This window comes from Poecilia mexicana, unplaced genomic scaffold (assembly GCF_051168715.1).
Source record: "Poecilia mexicana isolate PSO_F unplaced genomic scaffold, ASM5116871v1 scaffold_6, whole genome shotgun sequence".
NCBI classification, from domain to species: Eukaryota; Metazoa; Chordata; class Actinopteri; order Cyprinodontiformes; family Poeciliidae; genus Poecilia; species Poecilia mexicana.
Genome location: NW_028263375.1, coordinates 1504249 through 1528865, shown reverse-complemented (window position 1 = coordinate 1528865; position 24617 = coordinate 1504249). Strand labels below are relative to the sequence as shown.

The window sequence follows — 24617 nt, the reverse complement described above, 5'->3', positions numbered from 1 at the left end:
GCTGTTAAAAGGAAGTTGACTTTGAAACTTAACACCTTGAAATTGGGTCTCTGTTTCTTTAAGAAACTCCTGCTCTTTCTGAAACTCAGGATGTCATCACAACATGGCTCCTTTATTTTACTATTTTTGCACTGAGAAGTAGTTCCTATAATGCTCTCAGCAAATGCACAATTCCACCAGGTGTTTGCTAATTGCTGCTAGCTAGTCTGAAGGAGCTGAGTGGAGGAATCACTGGGGAGGGCTGCTCTGTGAGGCGGAAAAAACAAGGTGGAGCTGCATCTGGAAGGCAGGGCTATGACCACCCAGGCGTTTTGAACAGCTGGTTGCCATGGGAGATTAAATAATTCCTCAAACATGGATGAAAGAATCAAAGCAACACTACAAGTATGTTTTTGATGATGGAATAACATAACAGGACATACATTTAAAAAAATTCAGCTTTACATAATACTGCCTATACTAGCCAGTTTAATACTGCACTAGTTAAGCGTTGATCCGTTGCTGCTTTGTTGTGACGCGCTGAGCGGCTAACATTGTACCTGTTGATTGCGTGTAAAGTCAGTCCCAGAGATCTTCTTTGTTATTCAAATCCCGAATTTATTCCAGTCAGATGAAGCCATTTGTGAACAAAATCAAATTATTCCAGGATACACGGCAACAGTGTTAACAACGACTCCGCCACAGCAGTCAAGGACATAACGTTCTTTCTTATTTTCTTCCTTTTTTGGAACCAGAACCACTCAGCCGAACTTTAACCTAAGGAACATTTAGGAAGTTTAGCAACTCAGCGAACTAATACCTACAGAGACAGTTCAGTTCTATTATTATTCACTGCTGTCACTAATCATCACCGTCAGAAGCAGAAAGATTCTGACTGATGGGAACTGGTTGAGTTTGTCTCTTTCTGCTCACCTGCTGGCTGCAGCGCTGCTGCTGTGGACTGGGAGAAGCTTCAGGAGGCAGAGAGGGGCAGAGTGTGATCAGATTTCACTCCAAGTCGTGCTCCTCCTCACACACACTCTGCCTTTTACTCTCAAATCCTGCTCGAAAGACGCTTTTCAGCGCGATGATCCCCGGGGAGCAGAGTCACGGCTCCTGTCTGCAACCTGTGGCTGCATGACGCTCTCTGCAGGAGCGGCTAGCAGATCAGGTGCCGTGATTATCCCGCCACTTCCTGCTGGAAGAGACGCTGCGGTGCTTCATCCTCAGAGGATCAGCGGCTGGCCGCTTCACGGAGAGCCGGGGATACCCTTCAGCTCCTGGGATGGGTCTGGGATAAGTCAGCTCTCTTCTGGAAAGGAATGCTTCCGATCAGGGACAGCAAACATGGTAAGACTATATTTAGACTCAGCCTCTATCAGAACTTTTCCCTGATTTCATGATTTGGGCTTAGGCTCAGAACAAAGTTACTCCTTCTCTGTCTCATCTATTCAAACTCAGTTATTCATCTATTCAAAATGCTCAAAGTGAGCATTTTAATTTACAAATGTATCTTTTAAAAGTTACAATAACAATGTGTGATGTAATCTCCTGCCTAATCTAATTGTCTGTCATTTTATTTTGCAAAGTGATTTTTTTTGCCTAAATCATCTTTTAGAAAAAAAAGAAAATAAAAATAAATACATAGCCCATTATTATAGGAAGGTGATGATCTAAAGTCATAAGTATAAATTTAAGTCATAATTTATACTTGTGAAATTATACAATGCAATGTATATTATATTATATTATATTATATTATATTATATTATATTATATTATATTATATTATATTATGCAATGCAAATTTCGACACTGAAAGGAGATTGAGTGTTTAACAGGCTTAGAGAATTTATGGTTACTGAAAACTGACAAGAGGAAATGAGAAGTGTCATTTTGTATTAGTGATTTTTCATGTTTGTTTCCCCTGATTCATAATGAGCTCCTGACTTTCAGGACACAATGTATGACAAGCTGTTTTCCTATTTGGAGAAATGAATATGGAGATTACTTAACTACGCTCAACAGCCTTTCTTCAATGAAAAAATAAAAGTGTGAAGTTGCCGGGCAACAGCATCGCATCTAGAAAAAAAAAAAAAAAAAAGCAGGTTATTGCAAACAAATAGAGCCGTGACCGGCTTGTTTTTTTTTTTTTTTTTTTTTTCCAGAACTCTAGTCAGTCACTGTGTGACACTTTCATTCTGCAAAGTTGTTTGCAAAGAGTTAAGTTTTGAATAGAGTTGGGTTTGCACACCTTAACAAAGTTTCATCCACATTTTAAGGAGTCTCTGAAGGTTCACATTTCAAATTGGTTCCATATGCAGAGCAGAGCCGGCGCAGAGTGATTCAAGTGCCACATGGAAACCAAGAGGGGAAACTCTCAGACTGCTCCTCTCTATTTTCCCCATTTTGGTTTTGTTGTTGTGGTAACAAAAACCCCATAACCGAGTAGAAAAAAATAAATCTCTCAGACCAGAGTGGAAGACTCCTAATTTTTTCATATCTTTTTTTTTTTTTTTTGCCGCTTGTTTGGAATTTTTTTTTTTTTCTGTCTCCTGCCAGAGCCCTGGTTGTGTGTGTTACACACCAGGGACTGCTGGGGATCGTGTTGTTAGAGGAGTTCATTGGTGTCTGTCAGTGAAAGACACAGTAAATTAGTGGGCAGCTACACTCATCTCACATCGACACACACCTCCATAACTCCTGAAAATAACAGGTGAGGTTTGTTTGTAGCAGCGGCCGTCTCCGTCTCCCAGATGGGACCAATTTAAGCCTCTAGTCACACACTGGCTAGCTCTCGGCTGTCAGAGCAGATGTAGCTGCACACGAGATCAACTAGGATTTAAAAGGAGGGAATGGGTCTTCTTTATATGGGAAACATCTAAATAGCAATAGAAACTGATTATGTTGAGGTTGCACAAACTTTTTCTCTGTGAATTTTTTTGCTCACACTCCCTAAAACATTTTCAAAAAATGAATCGAATCAGCAAAGGATTTAGCCAAAATAAAGAAATGACAATAAATCTCATTCAGCAGCATAGCATGTCATTGCTCTAATGAGAAACATGCTGCATCCTCCCTGCCAATGTCAAATAATGTTCGGCAGTGTGATGTTGTGGGGTGCTCTCTCTTACTGGGACAGTAAAGCTTTTGAAGGGGAGATGCAGAACCCCTCATGGTTTAGTGTGTCTATGCAGAAGGATCAGTTTTTACTGGTTAGTAAAACAGGATAAAGAGGGGGGCAGCAGAGACAGAAATTACATATTGCATTGTTAGAAGAAAATAAACAGTTTGATTAGTAAGAAGCTGGAAATGCAGCAGTGTTTATAGTCTGTCTTTTATAGGGTTGTGGTGAGAAACTTCAGCACTAATAGCTGTTTCCTTTATAGTGTCTGGCTGTTTCTCCACCTCTTCAGAGCCTGTGTCAAGCACAGTCAGTCTCATATCTCCAGAGTCAACAGAAGTTAGAACAGTGTAAATATAGACGTTTGTTCATCACTCTGGAAAAAGAGCAAAACTCATACAGCAGAAATAAATAAATAAAGTAAAACTTGAGGTGGAAAATGTTTACATTATAGAAAATGGGGTTAAACCAATGGGGCTGGCTAATAATGAGTCATGAAACTGCCTGTTAGTCATTAATTTACTAGTCATTGTGCTGGAATTAGCAGGAAATTAACCTGCCAAGCCAAGTCAGTTTTTTTTAAAATATTTTCAACAACCTTAGCTGTCCAAAGCGCTTCACAATAATTACAGACTGTGGTCTGTTAGGCACCATTGAATTTAATGTGTTCTAATTGCTGCGTCCGTCCATCCATCCATCCATCCATCCATCCATCCATCCATCCATCCATCCATCCATCCATCCATCCATCCATCCATCCATCCATCCATCTTCCTACACCCTTATCCCACTGGGGTCAGGAGAGGTGCTGGTGCCTTTCTCCAGCTGTCGGCAGGCAAGGGGTGGAGTCACCCTGGACAGGTCACCAGTCCATCGCAGGGCAACACAGAAATACACGACACACAACAATACACACACAGACACACGCACACACCCACACACACACACACACACATGCACACACGCACACACACACACAAACGTAGTCGTATGCGGCGCTTTCCTCAAAACACCACATCCGTAGTCTCTTCCAAGTAGTTTTTGTCGCTCCAACACCTGAAAAGACGCCAACTTCTCCCCTGATTGGCTAATAGACGATGAGTGCTAGCACTGAGGCTGAATTTTGAATATATTTTATGTAACTGTTTAGATCCATTGGTGCCACAACCTTTTAATGACTTATCACGTGATCTGGTTTATTCGTGTGTGATTTTAATTTTGTTTCTTAATCAGTGGAAACACAGCTACTGCAGAACGGTGTTTTTTCTACATTAGCAGAATATAGACAAAGATTTGTCAACATTTGTAATGAAAACGCAGCTTCTGTCATTTACTTTCCATGTATTTCTGTTAATTTCCTCTTTAGTTCTGAATATAACCACATTATGTTTTTTTTTTCTATTTGTATATCCTATGTTTGGGGAGAATCCCACTCCAAACAGAACAACATTGCTTTGCTAAAATTCATATATTCAATCATTTTGTTTTTGTCTCATGCAAAGCATTTGTCTTCTGAATGTGTAAATACAGAGAATGGTCCCCTGAATCTGTCTGTCAGTCAATTCATTCATCCAATGAGAATACTAAACTGAATAAAATCAGGAAAATCTATGGGCAGCACTTTATGGGCTCTTTGCACCTCAGCTTCCGCGTTCGGGGTAAAGCGGCTCGATTGTTTCCGATCCAATACAAATATCATTTACATTAGGTGCTTTCAGGGCTTGGCCAAGGTTTGTACATCGATCCGAAGCCCCAACAAGTCAGCTGGAGAAAGGTTTTAAGATGTTCGCCTCGTTATACATTCACTGACACGAAGGTGAGTTTTACTTAAACTTTGTGGCTAACATTAACGTTAGCTTATGCTAGTAGGCAATATTCTCGGACATTGTTCTTGTAAAATGTGCTATTTAAGTATCTAAACATTCTAACGGACAATGTTTTTTATCTAATTTTCAAGTATATTATGTGTGTTTATTGTCGTTAGTGTCACAGACTAACGGGGAGGTTCCGGTTCGGGCTTTTTACTAACGAAGCCTGACGAAGCTCAACAAGCCTCATAGCTTAACAGTAGCGCAGCTCTGGTGTCAGAGATCTGGTTCAGCTGTTCAGGTTCAAAGTTGCTGCTTTTAGAAAAATATGACCGTGTTGCTTCATGTCTCCATGTTATTTCGTTTTATTACCTTTGCATGTTTCTTGTTCAGAGCTCAGATAGGACGGTGTTTACAGCAGGATGTACAGGCGGATCAGTTGCTCGGCTGTCTGGCTCTGGTCTGCTCTCTCGTTCCCATAAACTCTTTCAGGCTGAATATAGAAGTGATTCCATGGAAATAACTCAGGGAGGCTCCTTTATTTACCATCCGTATCCCCGGTAGTTTTAGGCTGATCCGGAGTGAAGTGAAGGCTGCAAACTTTGCTGTGCGGCGTTAGCTGGTAGCGACAGATATTTACAAGCCATCTTCTTAATTCAGGATCGCTTGGAAATTAATGAAAACTTAAAAGCCCATTATATTAGGAAGACAACAATGTTAATAGTATTGTTTTTTTGCATCTGAAATACGACTAAGTCTTTTCTACCAGTCATGGTAACTCAAAGCGGAAAAAAGTGAGCCGCATTAGCTCCTGGAGATGTGACGTCAACGCCTTAGGTGCAAAGAGCCCATTCAGACATGTGGCTCTAATGTTTGAACTTAACAGCACCTCCTGCAGTTCCTCGATGTAAATGCTTTTGCTGCCCCAACTGGTAAATGAGGAGGAAGAAATGAGGTGATTTTTTTCTGCTGTTGGCTGCAGAGAGAAAACAGACTAAATATAGTTTATTTCTTTTGAATGCTGCACTTACTTTGTAATGTCAGCCTTTGTTATCTTTTGACTGTTGCTTCCTTCTGCAAACATTCATTTTCATGCTGCACCTTCCTCTCAGGAGAATGGAATGTGAACTGGGAAACAGATTTGACCACGTAAGCAATCCAGTCGCAGGCAAAAGGAGAGGAGGATTCTTGTGCCAAAGAATAATTACATTCAGGCCTATGATCTGCTGTCCGGGCCTCACATCTAAAAACTGAAAACACAATCAAAGAACACACTTTTCAGAGCTTTTTAAAACTGAAAATAATCCCATCTGTTAGTCAGACATCAATGTGTTTGCAGTGCTGAGAGAATGTGGGGACAAGTTTTGAAGCTGCCTAGGATGTATAAGGAATAGTTTTTTAAAAATGTAAAATTATTTTATATTTGCATTTAATTAACTGAAACTAATTTATAAAAGAAGCAAATTGGAAACAAAGTACAGCACAGTGTTATTTATGCCTAGATTCAAGGAGTCATATTTGCAGTTTTTGGATTTTTTGTAACCTTTTTGAATGTGTTCAGAATGTGTCCTCAAATACTTTTACAGTATTAGGCGTCTGCCCTGAGTTTCAATAGAGTAAGAAGACCTGATGTCTTAGGAAAAAAATTCTCCAAGGCAGTACTCAGGAAAAAGTATTGCCTTGCTGCACAATTAACTCAGTAGAAATTTAGATTATTACTCTGGTTTTGGTCCAATACTGCTGTACTCACAGCAGTATCAGACTAAAGATCAGATAAAGAGTAAATAACAGAAATTCAATAATACTTGAGATGTCTTCTAAAAATGCTTGTAGCTGATTATTTTAATACTTCAAACACCAAATATGCCTTAATATGCATTGATGTGCACAGTGAAAACTATCTTGCCACTACCGTTGAAGTTGACTTCCACTGTCTTTCACATCTCCACTCCTTGGAGTACAGCCAATCAGTGCGCTCCTGGATTGGCTGATTGGCAAACATCAGCCAATAACAAGTCAAGTAGCATTCCGCTATATCTAAGCTGAGTTTTCCTTTGAATGTTTTAGATGTACTTGATGAAAAAATCTGCAAATAGGCTTCAAATAATTTGGAGCTACATAGAAACACTTGAAGAGGCCCTTGAAGACTTGGGTCAAATGTTTTTGGTTTCCTTCTTTCATCCTTCCAAAACTGGGTCTGGTTGACTTTAACTTGTAGACTGATGTCTTCAGACCAGTGGTCTCAAACTGCATTCCTCAACAAACTCGAAGTTCAGATATGTGGCAGGATGAAATCTAAAAGTTCCTCCTGAAGTAAAACAGTACCACGACTCCCATGCTGTTGGCGTTGTGTTCCCAGGCTTATAACCATCCCAGTTTTTCCTCCAAGTGTAACAATGGTCATTATGGCTGAACAGTTGCAAACTGAATTTTGTTTTTTCTTAAGGTTCTTTATGGAATAATGTCTTCCTCCTTACTGAATGACTATCCAGCCCATGTTGGTACAGGACACGTTTGCTGAGGACAATGACTTTGTCTTACCAGCTTCAGCAGCATTTTCATCTGGTTTCTGGCTATTGTTCTACACATTTTAGACCAGAACCAGTTCATCCCTGGGACTTGTTACAAACAAAGCAACTTTGGAGTTTCTTACACAAGCAAATTGCTAGTGTGGTACACAAACCAAATTGCTAATGTGGTACACCTGGTATGGCAATGCTAACAGCAATGCCATTCCAGATATATTTGAGGACATGCTTTGGTTGTGGAATATTCCCAAAAGTTGTTAATGTTGCGCTCTGGGACAATGCCAAAAACAAGATCAAAGTGCTGAGCGATGCTAACCTCCCTGAGTTTATATCCTCCAGCTAGACGTTAGCGAGGGACTTCTGGCTCAGGGAAGCGTAACGGAAGTTGTTTCTGTCAGATGTGGAATAGTTGGGCATCTTAAACATTCCACCTTCGCGTACTCCTGCTTTGGAGATGTTCATTGCACCTCAACCAGCCCATAAGAATGCACATCAAGATGTGCAGACCTGGTGGAAAAGCATTTTGTTTTTCATTCTCCATGAACAGAAGCAGGTTTTGGGAACTTTTGGGTCTGAATATGAGCTGCTAGACAACCTCACTGCTCACCAGTGGACACTCATGGAAAAGCCTATAGCAGAGGTCCCCAAGCTACGGCGCCGCCTCCTCATTTGGTCCGGCCCCGTGAACAATACCGGAACCGGCCCGCTGAGCAACACCAGAGAGCCTTCAGTGTTTTTTTCCCATATATATGTGGATTTTTCTTCAACCACCAGGGGGGCTCTTGAGCAGATATGAAACTTAGTTTCCCTCAATGGAATATATACTAGTCAGTACCAGTCACCGTTTCGCTCACGGTTTTTTTCCATTTGCATTCTGGGTAAAAATCTATCTACAAACGCGAATATGTCGTCGGCAGTAATCCAGCCCGCAGCCCCCCCGCCCCCCCGTCAACAAAAGTTTTCTAAGGTTTCTTTCTCGAAGAACTAAGACCGGACCCCGACCAGAAAAGGGAACAGTTATGTGGCCCTCGCAGGAAAAAGTTTGGGGACCCCTGGCCTACAGGATCATTAGCTCTGGATGAGGAATTAACACTGCAACTTAGCTCCGCCGATATGGGACGTGATTCCTGTTGTGACTGCACTGGCTGCAGAGGAGCAGATGAGGAGGCATCAAAACCATGAAGGGAGCGTCAGCAACAGCCGTGAAGAGACGATTCTGTGACTCAGAAAAACCAAACTCTACTGCATGGCAACGATCCTCGATCCAGGGTAAATAAAATGTGTTAATGTCTGGTTTCTCAATGAGACAGAGAAAGGAACATGAAATTTGTCATTATGATTAACACAAAAATCTTAGATATTAAACTTTTGCATTATTTGCTTTGATTTGTTTGAAAGTAAAGCTGAAATTAATTTGAACAATTATTGATTTTGATCTGTCACCAGATAGCAAATCCTTTCTGTTTTGAGTATAAAGGTTGCAGAAGAATGAGGAGGAGGAGAAAACATCTTAAGCATATCTTACATGTCAGCAGAATAAACCACTGCAGTCCTGACAGGTTAACAGACTGAGGTTTCCCATTCTGGCCTAAATGGCACAAAGATCCATTTCAGCACGTACTTCTCAGCTCAGCTACTTTTCATTAAAAAGAAGCTCCCTCTGTTCATGTCTTAGCCTTTATAAACATTATATGCATCAGTAACATCAATGCTCATTTTTTCTTGCTTGTTGAACAAATTAACATATAAACAGAATATGGAAGGAAGCTCATTGTAAAAGTACTTTATTTGACCGTATGGTTCTGAGATTTTCCTTAACCATTTCATTTACTTATGAAATGAAACACGTTGCACTTTATTTCTATGATTCAGTAAAAATTTAAGCATATAAGAATGAAGCAGTGAATCATGGAGATATGGTGTTAAAATGTATTGTATGATTTACATTTTAATTTGCTAGATGCTTGTTCATATAGTGTAACTTTTTTTTTTCTTTAAGTATATCCAACAGCAATTGTCTTGCAATATTTTAATGTGTTATACCCTCAGGGGCTGTAGGCCTATAAAGTTCTAAATAAAAAAATACATTTTCAATGATTATGGGATGTAAAATTATACTTGGAATCAGAATTACTTAAACTAAAATACTCATATTGGAGGAAATATTCAATGGACAAATTGTAAATTATAGAAACTTCCATAGTGTGCAATTTTCTAGTTTCTGTGCAGAGAATTGCTTCTATAAATCTACTTCTGAGTGACGTCTCAGGTTACTGGTGTCTGAACAAACCGTAATTATCTACTTAACTTCAGTGCAGTAAATTACTGTGCTGCTATTTACTGATAACACACACTCACACACACACATGCACACACTGACACATAAGTAGAATGTTTATCTTTTAAATCTGCTACAGAAACTCAGTTTATTGTTGTTAAAAGTCACCAAAACCTTTAAGGTATAAATGGAATGAGCAGACTTAGTTATATGGATGCTAGCTGAACATTTTCCTGTACCATCTGTTAACTTGGTTCAAACTTCATTTATATTGAAGTGAGTTTAACTTGCATTTTCAGCAGCTGAGGAAGTCGTCTTTAAAGAGACATCTCTGTTGTGAGGGACTATGATGTGTCCCATGAGGAGTCTTAGTATTGACTAGAAGTGCTGCCTTCACGTCTGTTATAGTGGTGTTTCCAGAGCAACTGGCATATGCGCTCCCAGACTGCTGTACAGTGACTGACTAGTGGCCCCCACACAACAAGTATGCAGATGTTCAAACTATACAGATACACAGACATCTGATTGGTCCAGTCAGAAACTGGTGAAATGATTTTCTGCCTCTCTGGATCTGGAGCTTGATCCATCTACTAAATCTACATTTTATATAGTAAATTATTTTGTTTGTTTTCTGAACTGAATTTAGATTTACACTTAATTTATTGTCTTTACACAAAGACGCAACAGTAAATTTGGCAACTAAATGTCACTGCCTTCCTGGCTACCAGAGTACACTGGTAGTACTCTGGTACTACTGAAAAAACGTAAGTTTGACTATAAATACCTATAAAAGTGTCACTGATGCAGTTAGAAAAAATGAAATAAATATACAAATAATAATATGTTGGTAAATATATATAGCTTAGTATTTTCAGACAGTCTTAGTGGGAGGATTATTGGTGTGATATTTGTGAAATAAATTATCTTTTCACTACAATTTATGCTGTTTAACACATTGTACCTAAAAAATACACAAAGCATAATCCACCTGGGCGATGTGAGCGGTCATTTGATTCTACAGCAGAAAGCTGCTGACAGCAGAACACGGCCGTGGACCGCTCACATTTCATTACACAGGAAGGAAACCTCTGTGTTTGTACTTACAAAGGAATCTACACAAGGTCGTTTTCTGTCTGTTAAAGATATGAGTATATTCATATACATTGCATTTTTTCTGGACTTTATTCCTGGTGCAGCAGAAATATAGGATGAACTTAGCAGTTCATGAATAGAGTGGATCTCTTCCTGTTTGCGGTTCAGGAAAATTCCCAGAGAATTCAGCTAGTTCTCATAAAACAGAGGAAAAGTTTGGTGAGTTGGATTATGATAATGTAAACATTAGCAATACATGGGAGATGTCCAAGTGTTGTCAAATAGGGGTGGGCATTTATCGTATTGTTTATCATTTATTGTGAGAAATTTCTTATGATGATAACAAATATGATCTGTCGTTGTAATGATAAATTCTAATTAATGCTGTTTAAACCTCCCTAAAACTGTTTTCCTGTCATTGAAACTGGTTATTTGTCAGCGTTTGTTATTTTTTAGGGTACCTGTATGGCGGTGTCAGCCATACAGGTACCCTAAAAAAGTAATGAATAGTTCTTATTGCCATTTTATGGTTATCACAATAGAACCATAACATATCGGCATAAAACTTTAGCCCTACTGGGTTGTGATAAAGTCACGGTATGTGAGAAAGTTCATCAATGTCTTTTATTCAACATAATCACTCAGTGCAGCAACCTAATTTCTCTGCTTCTCTCTGAATTGTTTCACTGAACATATCATTACCTTTTCTCTGGAAACTGAGTGTTTTTCTTCTTCCATCTGTCCCGATTCCCTGTCCTCCCTCTGCTCCATCCTCTCCTGAGGCGAGTCAGCTGACTGACTGACAGGCTGGCTGGCTGGCTGGCTGCAGCACCTGTTGCATGTCTCAACATATTGCTGCATACCATCCCTGCAGTCATTTACAGCAAAAAAAAGGAAGATAACAAGAAAATGAAAAGAAAAGAGCTGGGAGGTTGCAGCTTGTCAGAGCAGATGAGGTGGTTGGAGGAAGATGAGAAGTGTTGTTCCAATCCAAATATTCAGATATGTGAGAGCAGCAGGTGGGTGGAAGCTGCTGGTGCTGAGCTGCAGTCAGAACAAGAACAACATAGAGGCACAAACACAGAGATAACATTCAATCCAGAAAAAAAACAAGTGGGGGAAAAAAAACTTACGTATTGAAAATAAAAGCAAATAAGATTGTTTTTTACATTATGGGAGGAGCTGTCTCACTGCTTTTAAGCCAAGATTGTAGGAATGAAGACATTCTTTATGAATGTCATAATAAACGTTTTAAGATTAAAACTACTCCCTGAGGTCATCAGCAGGCTGAGACTGAAGGAATGAACCCAGACGTCCATAAAAACACACAGAGCAACAAAACATGGCTGCAAAAGTCTGCTACAAATGAACATTCCACATGGGATCAAACATTATATCATCCTATGGGAAGACAGATTCCTTTATCTATTACACACACACACACACATGCACGCATACACACACACACACACATATGCCTCTGTGGGTCTATGGGGCCATAAGTGTGTGTACCATAGGAGACACTGCTGCTGCACATAGAGCCTGATTTTCCTTTACATTCCAGGTGAAGAATAATGGGATCCTTTCACTAAAGTCCCAGAGCCCGGTGAGAATCTGGGAATGTGGTTAACAGCTGGAAGGTTGGAAAGATTTCCCAAGACCCTGAAACATTCCTGCCTCTGAATGAAGATGGTTGATTTACGGCGCCTGCAGAAATACCCACTGAATTCTCTCCCATCTGTGACAAACCAACACAAAGAAGTGAATGAATTAAAAGTAGAAGTTAAATTCCAGATCTAAATCCAACTGGGAGTCTGATCATGTATTGACATTGGATGTCGATAGACTCTCCTTTCGCTCTAACAGATTGTGTGTTTTCTCTTGCACTTCATATATGCTACAAATTGTGTTGGTTTTCTGGATAGCAATCCAAATGAAATGAAGTTATTTTCCAGAGGTGCTGAGGTTTTGTGGGAATGTCTGCAGTCTAAGGCAATAAAAGTCATCTTGATTTGTGACGTTTTGTCGATCGGTTAAAAGTCTTCATCTCTCCTCCTTTCTGTTTACGTCTCATAAAGAAGGAAGTTTGTCTCAGTGTCTTCAGAGATTTTCAAGTCATTTCCTTCAGTGGTTCTTGGTACAGCGCCACCACAGGTGAAGAGGGGAACAGGTTTTTCAAAGGGTTGGGTTCATTTGCTGCAGTGCAGTGTAAAACTGAACCGCAGCAGCTGAAAATGGAACAAATGTTGCAATCTTGGTCCTCAATAGAACCGAGTCTACCGGACTACTGGTGTGGAAACACTTTAAGTTGTTTCAACGCAAATCCTTGATCTCCTGAAGCCTGTTTTTGCTCTGTTGCTGCCTTGTCACCTTCCTTCAGTGACACACTCTGTCAGTGTGTCGGATCAAACCACCTGCAGAACCAAATGTTTGGGAAAGGAAAGGCAGCTCCGAATTACGGGCCTGGCACATTCATGCTGGTCTCAGAAGGGTGGTCCATCTTTCCTGTCAATACTGGAAGCATTAGCTTCCTATTCTGCTGCTCACAGCGCGCGCGCACGCACACACACACACACACACACACACACACACACACACACGCACACACACGGCTGTAGCTTTGATGTCTGCTCTGGTTAAATATCACAGCGATCTCCAGCTGCTATATAGGCTATTGTCTCAAACTTGAAATGTGTCTTTTCCTGCAGACAGGAGAACACACACACACACACATGCACACACGCACACACACTGCAGTCCTGCAACCAGAAGTTGAGCTGAGGGAACCTTCCAGATGCATAAACACTTTCTGTTTAGAGAAAATTGCTAACTACGGGATTTATGATCCTAGTCCAGTATAATTATACTTCTGCTGTTCTCTGACTTGCAGTCCTCTTTCCTTTTGTGTATTTTTGATTTTCTCAGAACTGGAGAGTGTGGTCTAAACTCTGCTGTGGCCCAAGATGGATTGTTCTCCTTTCTCCTCTCCTCCTCCTCTTCCTCATGATCTTCGTGATGGCGGTCACTTTGCCCCTGCCTGTGCCGCCTGCTGACGTTGACCGGCAGCCGTCCAGAATTCTGAGTGCCGCGGGGAAGTTGAAACCCAGGGTAGTGGAGCCTGCAGCGCTCAACGGCTTCCAGCAGCCTGCTCCTCACATCCATAGCAGGACCTGGAGACGCAGCTCTGGGAAGGAGATGTCCACACACTCGACACTGCTAAAGGCTGTAGCGAACTCTGCAGGAGCTGTGAAAGTCAGGAGTCATCCTGACTTTCACAAGAAGCAAAGAAACCAAGACATGGCGGATGTATTCGCTCAGTCTCAGCGTTCTGACTTTACAGGCAACAACATGGAGCTCCAGAGCAGAACTAAGCCAAGCAGCCACATTGCTGTGGTGAAGCACACTCTACACACACACACACATCTCAAAGGAAATGTTTCCACAACAGACCACAAGTCTTCTGCAGCAGACACCATAAAAAGTGTCCGGAAAGCTGCTCACAGACACACACACCAGGTCACAGTCAGACAGACGACTGACAGCCAGACCAGGGAGAAGCAAAACCAAAGTCACACATCTTTGGAAAGACACGGAAAAGCTCCAAAGCACTCTGGGAAACGTGGCAGTGTGGGTAAGGAGGAAATGCCCTCTAGTGATCTGAGAGAGGATCGTCATTTGTCACTGGATGACAGAGAGGCTGCGTCGGACGTTGAAGCCACCGCTCAGCAGGGTGTTAGGGACTGGTGTCAGGGCCTCACAGAGCTGGACTTTTCAGATGTTGACCAAAGGAAGATCAGGATAGGTGGAGACCTGCAGCATCTGCACTGGCTCAGCAGGGACGACATAGAGAAGATGGAGCTCCTGGCTGGAGGGGAAGTTGTCAGTAAGAGCAGGGTGCCAGCTCATGGACAAGTCCTCCAAGTGGCGCTAGATCTGCCTGCACCTCACCAGGTATGTTCCTCCATCCCTTTATGCTGCTAAATTATTGAATAAATAAACATATGAGCTCAACAACAAGATATTTGTTGTTTTTAATCTGTTAATATTAGGTTATTACACCATCAGAGTGGAGCAAAGTTTTATTCTATCCATTTAGGTTTCCACTGTTTAAGGACCTTCTGATCATTCATGGAACTTCTTTAGAAATGTTGACAGTTTATGCTGACATTAGCATTAGGAACATCTGTGCTGCTGCTATATGTTTAGCATGGAGATCCTATTTTAGGCTTGAATGGCTTCAGTGATAGGCTAACTCCATTTAGCACAACTTGAACACACAGTATTCTGTTTGTGTCCCATCAGATTGTTTTTTTTTATAAGGAAGAATTAACAAACAGTGGACCAAGAGAAGTGGCTTCGTCCTCCATTACTTTTGTTTGAGGATGTTGCTCGTGCATCAGATTTATGGGCATACCAGAAACACCTGAATACAAAGGTTCCACCTCAGGACTTTTACATGAAAAATGAATAAATTGATTAATTGTGTTATATTTTTTAAATCGTTAAAATCTATGTAATTCATTGAAATGAACGCATTAGTTTCAGCCATAGTTTTTGTGCAGCTCTCTGAAGATCCTGCTACAACATGTCAGTCGGGTTTGGTTCTGGGCTTTGACTGGACCATTGCAATTTTATCACTTTTGACTGATGGGTTTGAAGTGTTTGGCCTTTTTCAGCTGTCCTGAAATGATTGGCAGCTTCTGCAAAGTCATGCTGATGTCTTCCTATATTGGCACTCTGAAAGCTCTGTCCTGCGTGCTGTAGAGCAGCAAACAGCTGTTTTAAAAAGACTCACTCACAGTCCAGCTCCGGTCCAGATGAAGACACAGGAGGAGACCCAAAAAGTTTAACCATTATAAACAAATGAGAAACTACCGAAGGAGACGCAAATACTGCAGAGTGAGGTGAAGGAGCTCAGCCTGGTAACAACACTGGCTGTAATTGGCTATTTATGATAGGAAGGAAAAATGGTTTAATATCTAATTGACAACCAAGCAGCTTCAAAAAACAAACAACAAAAAAACCCAACAAAAAACCCAACAGGAAGCAAAATTCTCTTTCCTATCATAGATGTAAGCAGGAAGTGTTTGATAAACAATGATTCTAGTTTTCTTTGTGTTTTCTTTAATATGTGGAATCTGTTTTGTGTTTCTGACCAGATCATTTCATTAAGTACTGAAGGGTGTACTTTGTTTTTTTCCAGACTGTGCTTGTATTTGCTTTAAATCTCAATGGAAACTAAACTGTAAAATCTGAATGTGATTACCTGTCACAGAACATCCCAGCGCTGAGGGATTCACAGCAGCCTGGAGCCGGGCACAGCGGCCGCTGCCAGCGGGGGCTGTGCTCCCTGGTCAAACGCCCTGACGACTGGTTTGAGGTGTTCGCTTTCCACCTGGACAGAGTCCTCGGACTCAACAGAAGTCTGCCAGCAGTTCTCAGAACTTTCCACGATCACATTCTACCCTACAGATTCACTGACGGTGAGCCAAGGCCGGCGGTTTGGTGGGACCCGGACATTCAGCATCTGGATGATAAAGACAGCGACCAGAACTCAGTGCCTCTCAGCTGGGTTCAGTACCAGAAGCTGCTGCGGGCCCAGTGTGGGAACCAAACAGGCCTGAGCTCAGAGCCGTGTGTTGGGGTTCTGCATGCAGAGTGGGGAAGACTGGCTCTGTTTGACTTCTTACTACAGGTAAGAGAACATGTTTCCGTTTTCTTCTTTTGACTCGGTTTGCAGAATTATTCAAACCTGTTCAACTTTTACACATTCGATCCTGCTGCAACTTCTGACCTTCAGGTATTTTATTGGGAGTTTCTATGGCAGTCACAAAGTAATGCCTCATTATGATGAGGGATAGAAGTGATATTTTGCTTTTAAAGTTTTTAACTAATAAAAGTCCCAAAAATGTGGCATACAGTTACTTACATCCCCCTTTACTCAGATAGTCCTAAATAAAATTCAGGGCAGGTTTGTTATTGGTGCTTTTTACCTCCAAATGGTTGCCACTGGAGATTAAAGGATTTCTCAAACATCCATGACTGAATCAAAGCAACAATCCAGGAACATTTTTGATGAGGGAATAACTTTTCTAACATAATACAACACTCAAAAAAGTTGATTTTATATAATTTCCCCCTTTTAGGGGACAGAGTTTGATTTGTAAAAACAACAAAAGCCTAAAGCAAACAACCTGAGGAGATGAATATTTTTATGGGCTCTGTAATTCCCTCAGTTTCTTTTTTCCACAGCTTCACCACATTTCCTCTGATTAGTTCCTCTGGTTGTTTTGTTCTTTTCCACAGCTGCAACACTCAGATCCAAGAGTTTTAGTAGAATGTTCTAGAATATTAGGTCAGTGGTCATTATGTTATGGCTAATCAGTTTAGACAAAAGGTTTATGGAGATGATGTTTTCAATCTTTCTGTATTTCCTATAAAACAGAGATGGTTACATTATTTTGTAATGTTCCAAAACAGACAGAGCCTAAAGCTCCACTGGATAAAGCAGAGCACCACTGCTGGAATCTGTCCAGCCTTACTGGTTTCTGCTGAAAGTTTTGCTCTCTCTCCTTTGGCCTGAATCAATCAACATGTTGCGGTTTACTCTCTGCTTCCTCTGACTATGTGAAACAGCACCACTGTTGCTATCACCACAACCGGGTAGCAATCAGGGACGGTGCATTTACTGACCAAAAAGAGATCAGACCAATAAGTTTCCGACCAGCCAGTTGCCAGTCTATGTTGATCGAAGTGAAAATTGTCTCATTCTGGTCCACAGCCATTTTTTTTCTGCTTCTCCATGTTTCCAGGGAAGACCATACATTTTAACACAATATATAACCAGATTCTTCATAAAAATCAAAGTGTGGCTGGCTTGATCTGGTGTGCATGCAGTTCTCCTTCAGTAGAAAATATGGGTCAAAATGAAGCGTAAATGTTGCACGCTGTTACGTTGTCTCCTTTGAAGTCAGGGTAGTTGCTGTGAGAACCAATTAGCTCTCATATTTTATTGGTACATGTTGAAGGTTTGAAATGGAGGAATTATTTGAACACAAACACAATTGTATTTATGTTCAATGTACAGTATATATACAGTTCATACATCCATGTGTATGACATAATTCACCTACAGATACCATGTTATGACAACCCTGCAGATGATTAATATTAATGTGATTATGCTAAAAAAATTTCAGCTAAAAGAGAACATGAGTGGTGTGTGTGTGCGTGTGTGTGCAAGCACTAATGCTGTCTCTGTCTAAGTTTGTTTTTTCCCAGTGCAGTGTGTATACTTCCTTTAAGCTTCTGTCACTTTAGGGGATAATTCTTACTCAAATAGTAACTTCTGTAGCTTCTATTCCCTCACAGTAACATGTATTTATTTGTGGTTTTCAGTCTGAACATCAAAATCCCCAGGACAGCAATACAAGCACACAGACACAAATAAGAGCCTGAAAAGGAAACTGAATATTAAACAAATCCTGAAGCTGTGCAAATCCTTTGTGTATTAGACTAAACATTAAGAGGTGAAGAAGAAAATGTGTGTGGTTCTTGGTAATTCAGCATCGAGGAGTAAAGGCATATATTGATATTGTCATTTTTACAATGTTTTCTTTTCAGTTTTGTTTTAGCATGTATCTCACTAGAGTTATGTTTCCATGGTTTCCAACCTAAAGAAAAATAAAAGATCTAGAAAGACGTTTTATTGTGGAGATTAGGTACAGTTACTGGATGTCATCACACACTGAGTCTATTTTGTTTCTGCCTAGTTTCCTTGCATGTACAGTAAATGGTTTACTGTCTCAGTGTTTTGAATGTATTGCTCTGCTCGCTCTGACATGTCTGAAACAGGATGGACCCTCTGATTTCACAGCCTGCAGCAGTAATTTAGAGCTGCTTTGTTCTGAGATGGAGTGTGTATTTAAACTCCTTCTAAAGTGTATGTGTGTGTGTGTGTGTGTGTGTCTGTGAGACTGAATATGAATAACCCATGAGGCAGATTCTCCCCCTTGCTGCCAGTAGTCGATCCCTGTAACATGGCCAACCTCTAATAGCCTCAGATTGAGCTGAACACTTGTTCCTACCTGTTGCCTCGACACGTCCTGTGGCTCCAGGAGCAGAGCAGAGTGGCTCCAGGTGTGAATGGGTCCGGGTTTCACTGAAGGGAATTTTGGTTCAGTTTTAATGCATAATGTGAATGCCAAGCGGACCAGAGACTGCTTCAAAAGCAGGAAATTGACTCTAGTGCATGGCATTCTGGGTAAATACAACTAAAACAAACATGCAGGTCTAGCACAATGGGTCAAGGTCTTTCGACAAAGATAAAAGAGAAATCCTACAACCACTACAATCTGACTCCACTCCATTTTTGTTTGCATTTTGTGAAGAAGGAAGTTGCGCTCAGTGTCTTCAGAGGTTTTTATGTTGTTTCCCTCAGTGGTTCTTGGTGCAGCACCACCACAGGCGAGGAGGGAAACAGGTTAGAGTGAAATGTAACAAATGTTGCACATTTGGTCTCCAATTGAACTGAGTCCCCCTGACTATCTGGCGTGAAAACACCCTTACTCTGTAGTCTTTGCCTTATGTTGTCTCTTCTGCAGATTTCTGAGTTAATCTTCTGTGACAATGGGTCATTTTCCCTCAGTTCATGCCTCAGCTACTCTGCATTTTGCTGATTGTTCCCATCTGGTTCTCATGGTTCTTTTACGTCCCCAGCAGATAAGATGTCTGTCAGTTTCCTCCACTCCTCATCAGGTTCTTGCCTTGTGAGTTTTCTGTTGTCCAGCCTGCTCTTCTCCAATGCTTTCTGACCTTCAGTTATTGTAATTAGAGGATGCATCAGCACTATGACTATGGTATAAAACACCACTTCCTGTTTTTTTGTTGTACATGCTGATGTTGTTGACCTCCATGATGAGAAATGTGGGTTTATTTTTAGTGATCTGTACTTCACTTTGAGCTGCTTTTAGTATAAAGGGTGCTTCATAAATAAAATTGATTGATTGATTGATTGATTGATTGATTGATTGATTGATTGATTGATTGATTGATTGATTGATTGATTGATTGATTGATTGATTGATTGAGTTGACATTAGAAACCATCCTAAGTCTGTGGATCTGATGGGTCCAACAGGGCCCCAGCCCAACCTGTTGCTATTTGCTTTGGAAAACAGAAGCTGCAAAAAAAAAAAAAGTAATAAGAATTCCTAGTCTACATTCTGTCACTGAATGCACTATTGCAATCAAACAACATAAAAAATAACAATAAAATCCTTAAAATGTTGAAAAATATCAAATCAAGTTATCATAAAATAAAATACTAACAGTCTTGATTATTAGCAAATAAAGCATGAATTATGTTATTGTGAGACTTTTTCACTGCAGCATCTTTGAATTCTGTTCAGAACCATGGACAGCAGCATCCCAGAAATCAGGTTCAAATTAGATTGACAGAGAGCTGATGTTCACTCTTGGTAGTAAGTCCTAAACTTAAAGTTTATGTTGATTATTACTTAAAACCTACATTGACTTAGAACCTAGTTTCCTTCTTTCTATATTGCCAAATTTAGAAATATCCTGTCTGGGGGTGATACTCAAAAACTAGTCCATGAATTTGTTCCTTCTAGGCTGAACTACTGTAATTCTTTTACCATCAGGGATTCACAAAATGCAGTGAAAATCCTCCAAAATGCTGCTGGTGAGGTGGGACTTATTGGTAAATGTGACAATGTTCAGACTAAAACATTGAGAATATCAGAGTGATTAGTGGAGGAACTGAGCGTCAGGGGAGTATTCTGATTGGTTGATGGTGACAGGGCAGGTTGAGAGGTGGACAGGTGGGTACGGCAGGTAAGTCTGGTGTTTAATGTCTCTTACTTTGTGCAGCAGTGCTTCTACAGAATGAGCTTTGCTGAAGCAAAATGATGCATGTGAACCAGGCAACCAGAACCACAAGCCCTCCTGAATGTCGTTTTATAGGCAGGTATTCTTGAATGTTGCAAACAACCAGTGACCACCAAGGTCACACATGAGACTTACATGGATCTGGAGAACAAAACCCAGCAGCTTATGGTAGACTGACCTGCAGGAGTATCTGCTAGCAGAACATGAGGAGAGCTGCTATACGAGGAGCCAACAGCCACAGGGTCAGCTGGAGTTTGTTTCCAGGAACGGCAAGAAAAGAATTATCCTTATCTTATTCTATTTTTATCTGACATATTTCTTGTGCTCCTTTTTTCTCTTATCCAGGTAAACGACCGTCTGGACAGGAACTGCTGTGGGTTTACACCCGATCCAGCAGAACTCTGCGTGGAGAACCGTCTGAACATTAAGTGTGGCAACAGCAAGGAGCTGCAGCTGGTTCACATCCTGGTGAGCAAAGCAATTATACGTCACTAGTGCCGTTTTAAAATCTAAGTCTTACAGAAACTGCTGTTTCAAACAGCTGTATAAGTCCTGCAATTTTTCTTTTTCATGCTGTTGCCATGTCGTTATTATCATAGTAATGGGAATGTTGACATTTAATATGCTGAAATGGACTGAACCAGTTTCCTTTGTTCATTTTCCTTACATGACGTTGGAGCTAAAGAAAAACACTCCAAATTTAGATTACACTGTAGCATGCTGTTCATCTCTGCTGTTTTAATGTAATGGAATGTTTATTATCATTACTGAACAAGTTGATAATTATTTCAATTAATTTTTTTTTCATTATGTAATAATCGTACAATAATCTTAATGCCAACGTTTTTGATCCAGGCCACTTTAATGCATGGCATGGTTGTTGTCCAGGTGAAATAAGTGGAAATAAAACACATCCAGACTGTACAAATTAAATATGTTAGTTTACAGACGAAAATATTTACCTGCAAACTAAATATCAGAAAATAAAAATATCTGTTGCAGATGCTGATCCAGTAGAATCATTGGTAGCCCTCTACTAGTACATTTCCATTAAAGCAATATTTAGTATCTTCAGGATTCTTTTCTAAAAGAGATTTTTAATCTCATTTGGATTTTCCTGGTGAAATAAAGGATAATAAATAATAGCACAGTGGACATTGCCATCTGTTTACCTGTGCGTCTGTTTGCTCAGGTGAGGAAGACGGATCCTTCCAGACTCGTGTTCATAGATAATGCTGGCAGACCAAAGCAATCCAGCAGCAACCTCAACTTCAGGCTGCTTGAGGGCATTGATGAGTGAGTTAACTGTGACTGCTGAACAAACAGAACCCTAACCCTAAGCTGCATTAGCCCTACCATGGAGCAGCAGCAGGTGAAGCTGTTTCATGTCGTCTGTCGTCTCTGCTCAGGTTTCCAGAGAAAGCTGTCTCCGTGCTCCGCTCTGGCTGTCTGGAACATCTGCTGCTGCGCTCTCTCTACGTAGACAAGGAGTTCTGGGAAAGCCGTGGTGGGTACACGGCTCTCAGGCCTCTGGTCCGCCTGGTGGAGGAGAGGGGGCACTACATCCTCCAGCACATCAGAAACAAGAGGATACATCTCAGGAGGGACCTGTGACTCGGCTGGACCGAGCAAACTGGAACAGGAAGTTGAACTCCTGTCTATGGATATGAAAGTATTTCCTCAATGTGACCAAAGGTTGATGACTGTGGAGAAAAACAGACCAAATTTAGTTTGGCTTTAAGTCAGTTTACTTAAATATCACCAATATAAACACATCATCTCACAAAAAAGTTGACTAAATTCAATTATGTGTTTCAATTAATCCTAATTATCAAACAGTGCAGTCCAATTCAGATTTATTATTCAAATTAGTTTAAAAAGTTTTCCATCTGAAGAAATCAAGCAGATTGCTTCGAGTCACTCACTGTGTTTCCATTCGTCAGAAAAACCACAATTTAGCAATTATGGTGTTTTCTTTCAATAAAAAACTCAGTTACATCAACAAAGTTTTGTGCACATTTGGAATGGAAACAGCTACTTACTTGCAGCACTCACTCCTCCTGGACAAGCACATGGTGACAGTGGGCAGTCACTTGAGTTGTGTCATCGACTTTACAGCAATCCTTTGAGGATGCATGTAGCAACTTTAGAGAGGAAAATTTCTTAGTGTAAACGGCCGTCTACCACAGCTGACTGGGGCAGACGGCCTGGGGGTTTGAGAAGACAGAACAGATACACTAAGAAAGAAACAGATGAGCTGATCCAGGTGTATTTTTTTGTGTTAAAGAAAAGTAAAAAGGTAATGGCAGCAGTAGCTCTTTTCTTCATCAAGGAGAGGAAAACATTTTACAGATAAGCTCCTAAAGCCTTTAGAGGCTATGTGACAAACGCTCCGACCTTTGTCCACGAGAGAAACAGGCTTTTACAACAATAACAGAGTTTGTCAAAGCTGTAGCTCCTCTGGTTGCTTTTTGTAGAAGACAGACAAGGTCAACTTCTGAAAGACAGGGCCAAGAGCATCATCTGTAGGAAAAGGTGAAGTTATTGGCAGTAACTCAGCCGACGTGGCACAGATAAGCACATCAGACCAGATGTAGCTTCAACAAAAAGAGAACATAAAGTTGAAATAACAATAAAAATAAACAAAGACCCATTACATCCTATTCACAGACATCACCATTTCTGCATGTATTTATCTATTTATTGTGTTGTGCTGGAGGCAGTCAGTGTCTGGCTTGGATGCCTGTTTTTATGAGATAAGCTTTTAATCAAAGGATTAAAAATGGCTGTCAGAAAATTGCTTCTGGACCAAATCCCAGCAGCTTTGGGAAGAAGATGGACCCAAATGTGAACATTTTTTTACATTTTCTTTTTTTTTCTTTTTTGTGTTAAAATGCACAGCAGTCACAAAGCCATAATTGAAAAATAATAAACAAATAAATATATAAGCGACTGGCTAAAAACCGAGTTGCGTTAGAGAGTGAATGAAGCAGAGACATTCTTTGTCAGAATGACACTTTTCTAAACATGAACTGTCACACTGCTTTTTAAAAAAAAAAAAAATCAGGCAGTTGTGAAAAGTTCAGATTTATTTTTATTTTTTTAACTCAGATTAAAAATTCCAGGATTCCAGTCATACTCTAGTTTGTGGCTTAGTTATATTTTTTTTCTCATCTCTGAATAAATGCTCTGAATTAGATCTAGTAAAATATGTCCTCCTTTCTTTATCCCCTGTTGATACGCTTTACTCTAATGTTTTGGCTCCTTTTTTAAATTGTGTAACAACTCCGAGTTAATGGCTGCTGCTGCCAGTACGTATTACATTTGGCTCATTAAAGCCCATCTGGATGATGTCATTGCTGCATTTATACGACATTGTGCTGTGAGGTTCTTGTGAGCACAGAAAGAGAAACAGAAACAGAAACAGGATGTGAAGTAGAACTAAAGCCTGATGGGACTTGATATTATTTTACTATTTGGTCGATTCTGGCTGACGTATTTGAGATACTAAGGAGCAAAATATTCCTGCCTTTCTTGGATTGCAACATGGTTACTTCATCCCAAGGACTAAACAGCAACACAGGGTAAGTGGTGTGGTGTATGCAGCTCTGGGTCAGAACAGTCAGCTGTCGGTTCAGGACTCAGCAGTTCGGCTATGTCTCAAGGACGAGGAGTTCATGACAGTAGAGTCTCAGAAAGAGGAGTGAAAGAAGCCATCTTCATTAAATACAAACACCCAACATCTAACAGATCTGGCAGCTTCACCAATTTATTTCTTTATTGAAATTCAACTCAGTTTATTTTTGTTATGCCGGTTTGGTTCACCACATATGAGAACTGAGACTCACAAGGCACTGTACAGAAAAAGACAATTCAGTCCGTTCATATCAAGTCAGATTT

At 40.5% G+C, this 24617-nt stretch overlaps 1 protein-coding gene across 1 annotated transcript; it reads left to right on the top strand.

Moving 5' to 3' along the window:
- Nucleotides 1-571: 571 nt before the first annotated feature.
- On the top strand, nt 572-23926 carry gask1a (golgi associated kinase 1A). Its single transcript, XM_014986579.2, has 6 exons — nt 572-1329; nt 13735-14760; nt 16085-16504; nt 21063-21185; nt 21910-22013; nt 22127-23926. The coding sequence occupies exons 1-6, from the start codon at nt 1117-1119 to the stop codon at nt 22329-22331; spliced, it is 2091 nt and encodes a 696-aa protein (XP_014842065.2). The 5' UTR covers nt 572-1116; the 3' UTR covers nt 22332-23926.
- The last annotated feature ends 691 nt before the right edge of the window (nt 23927-24617 follow it).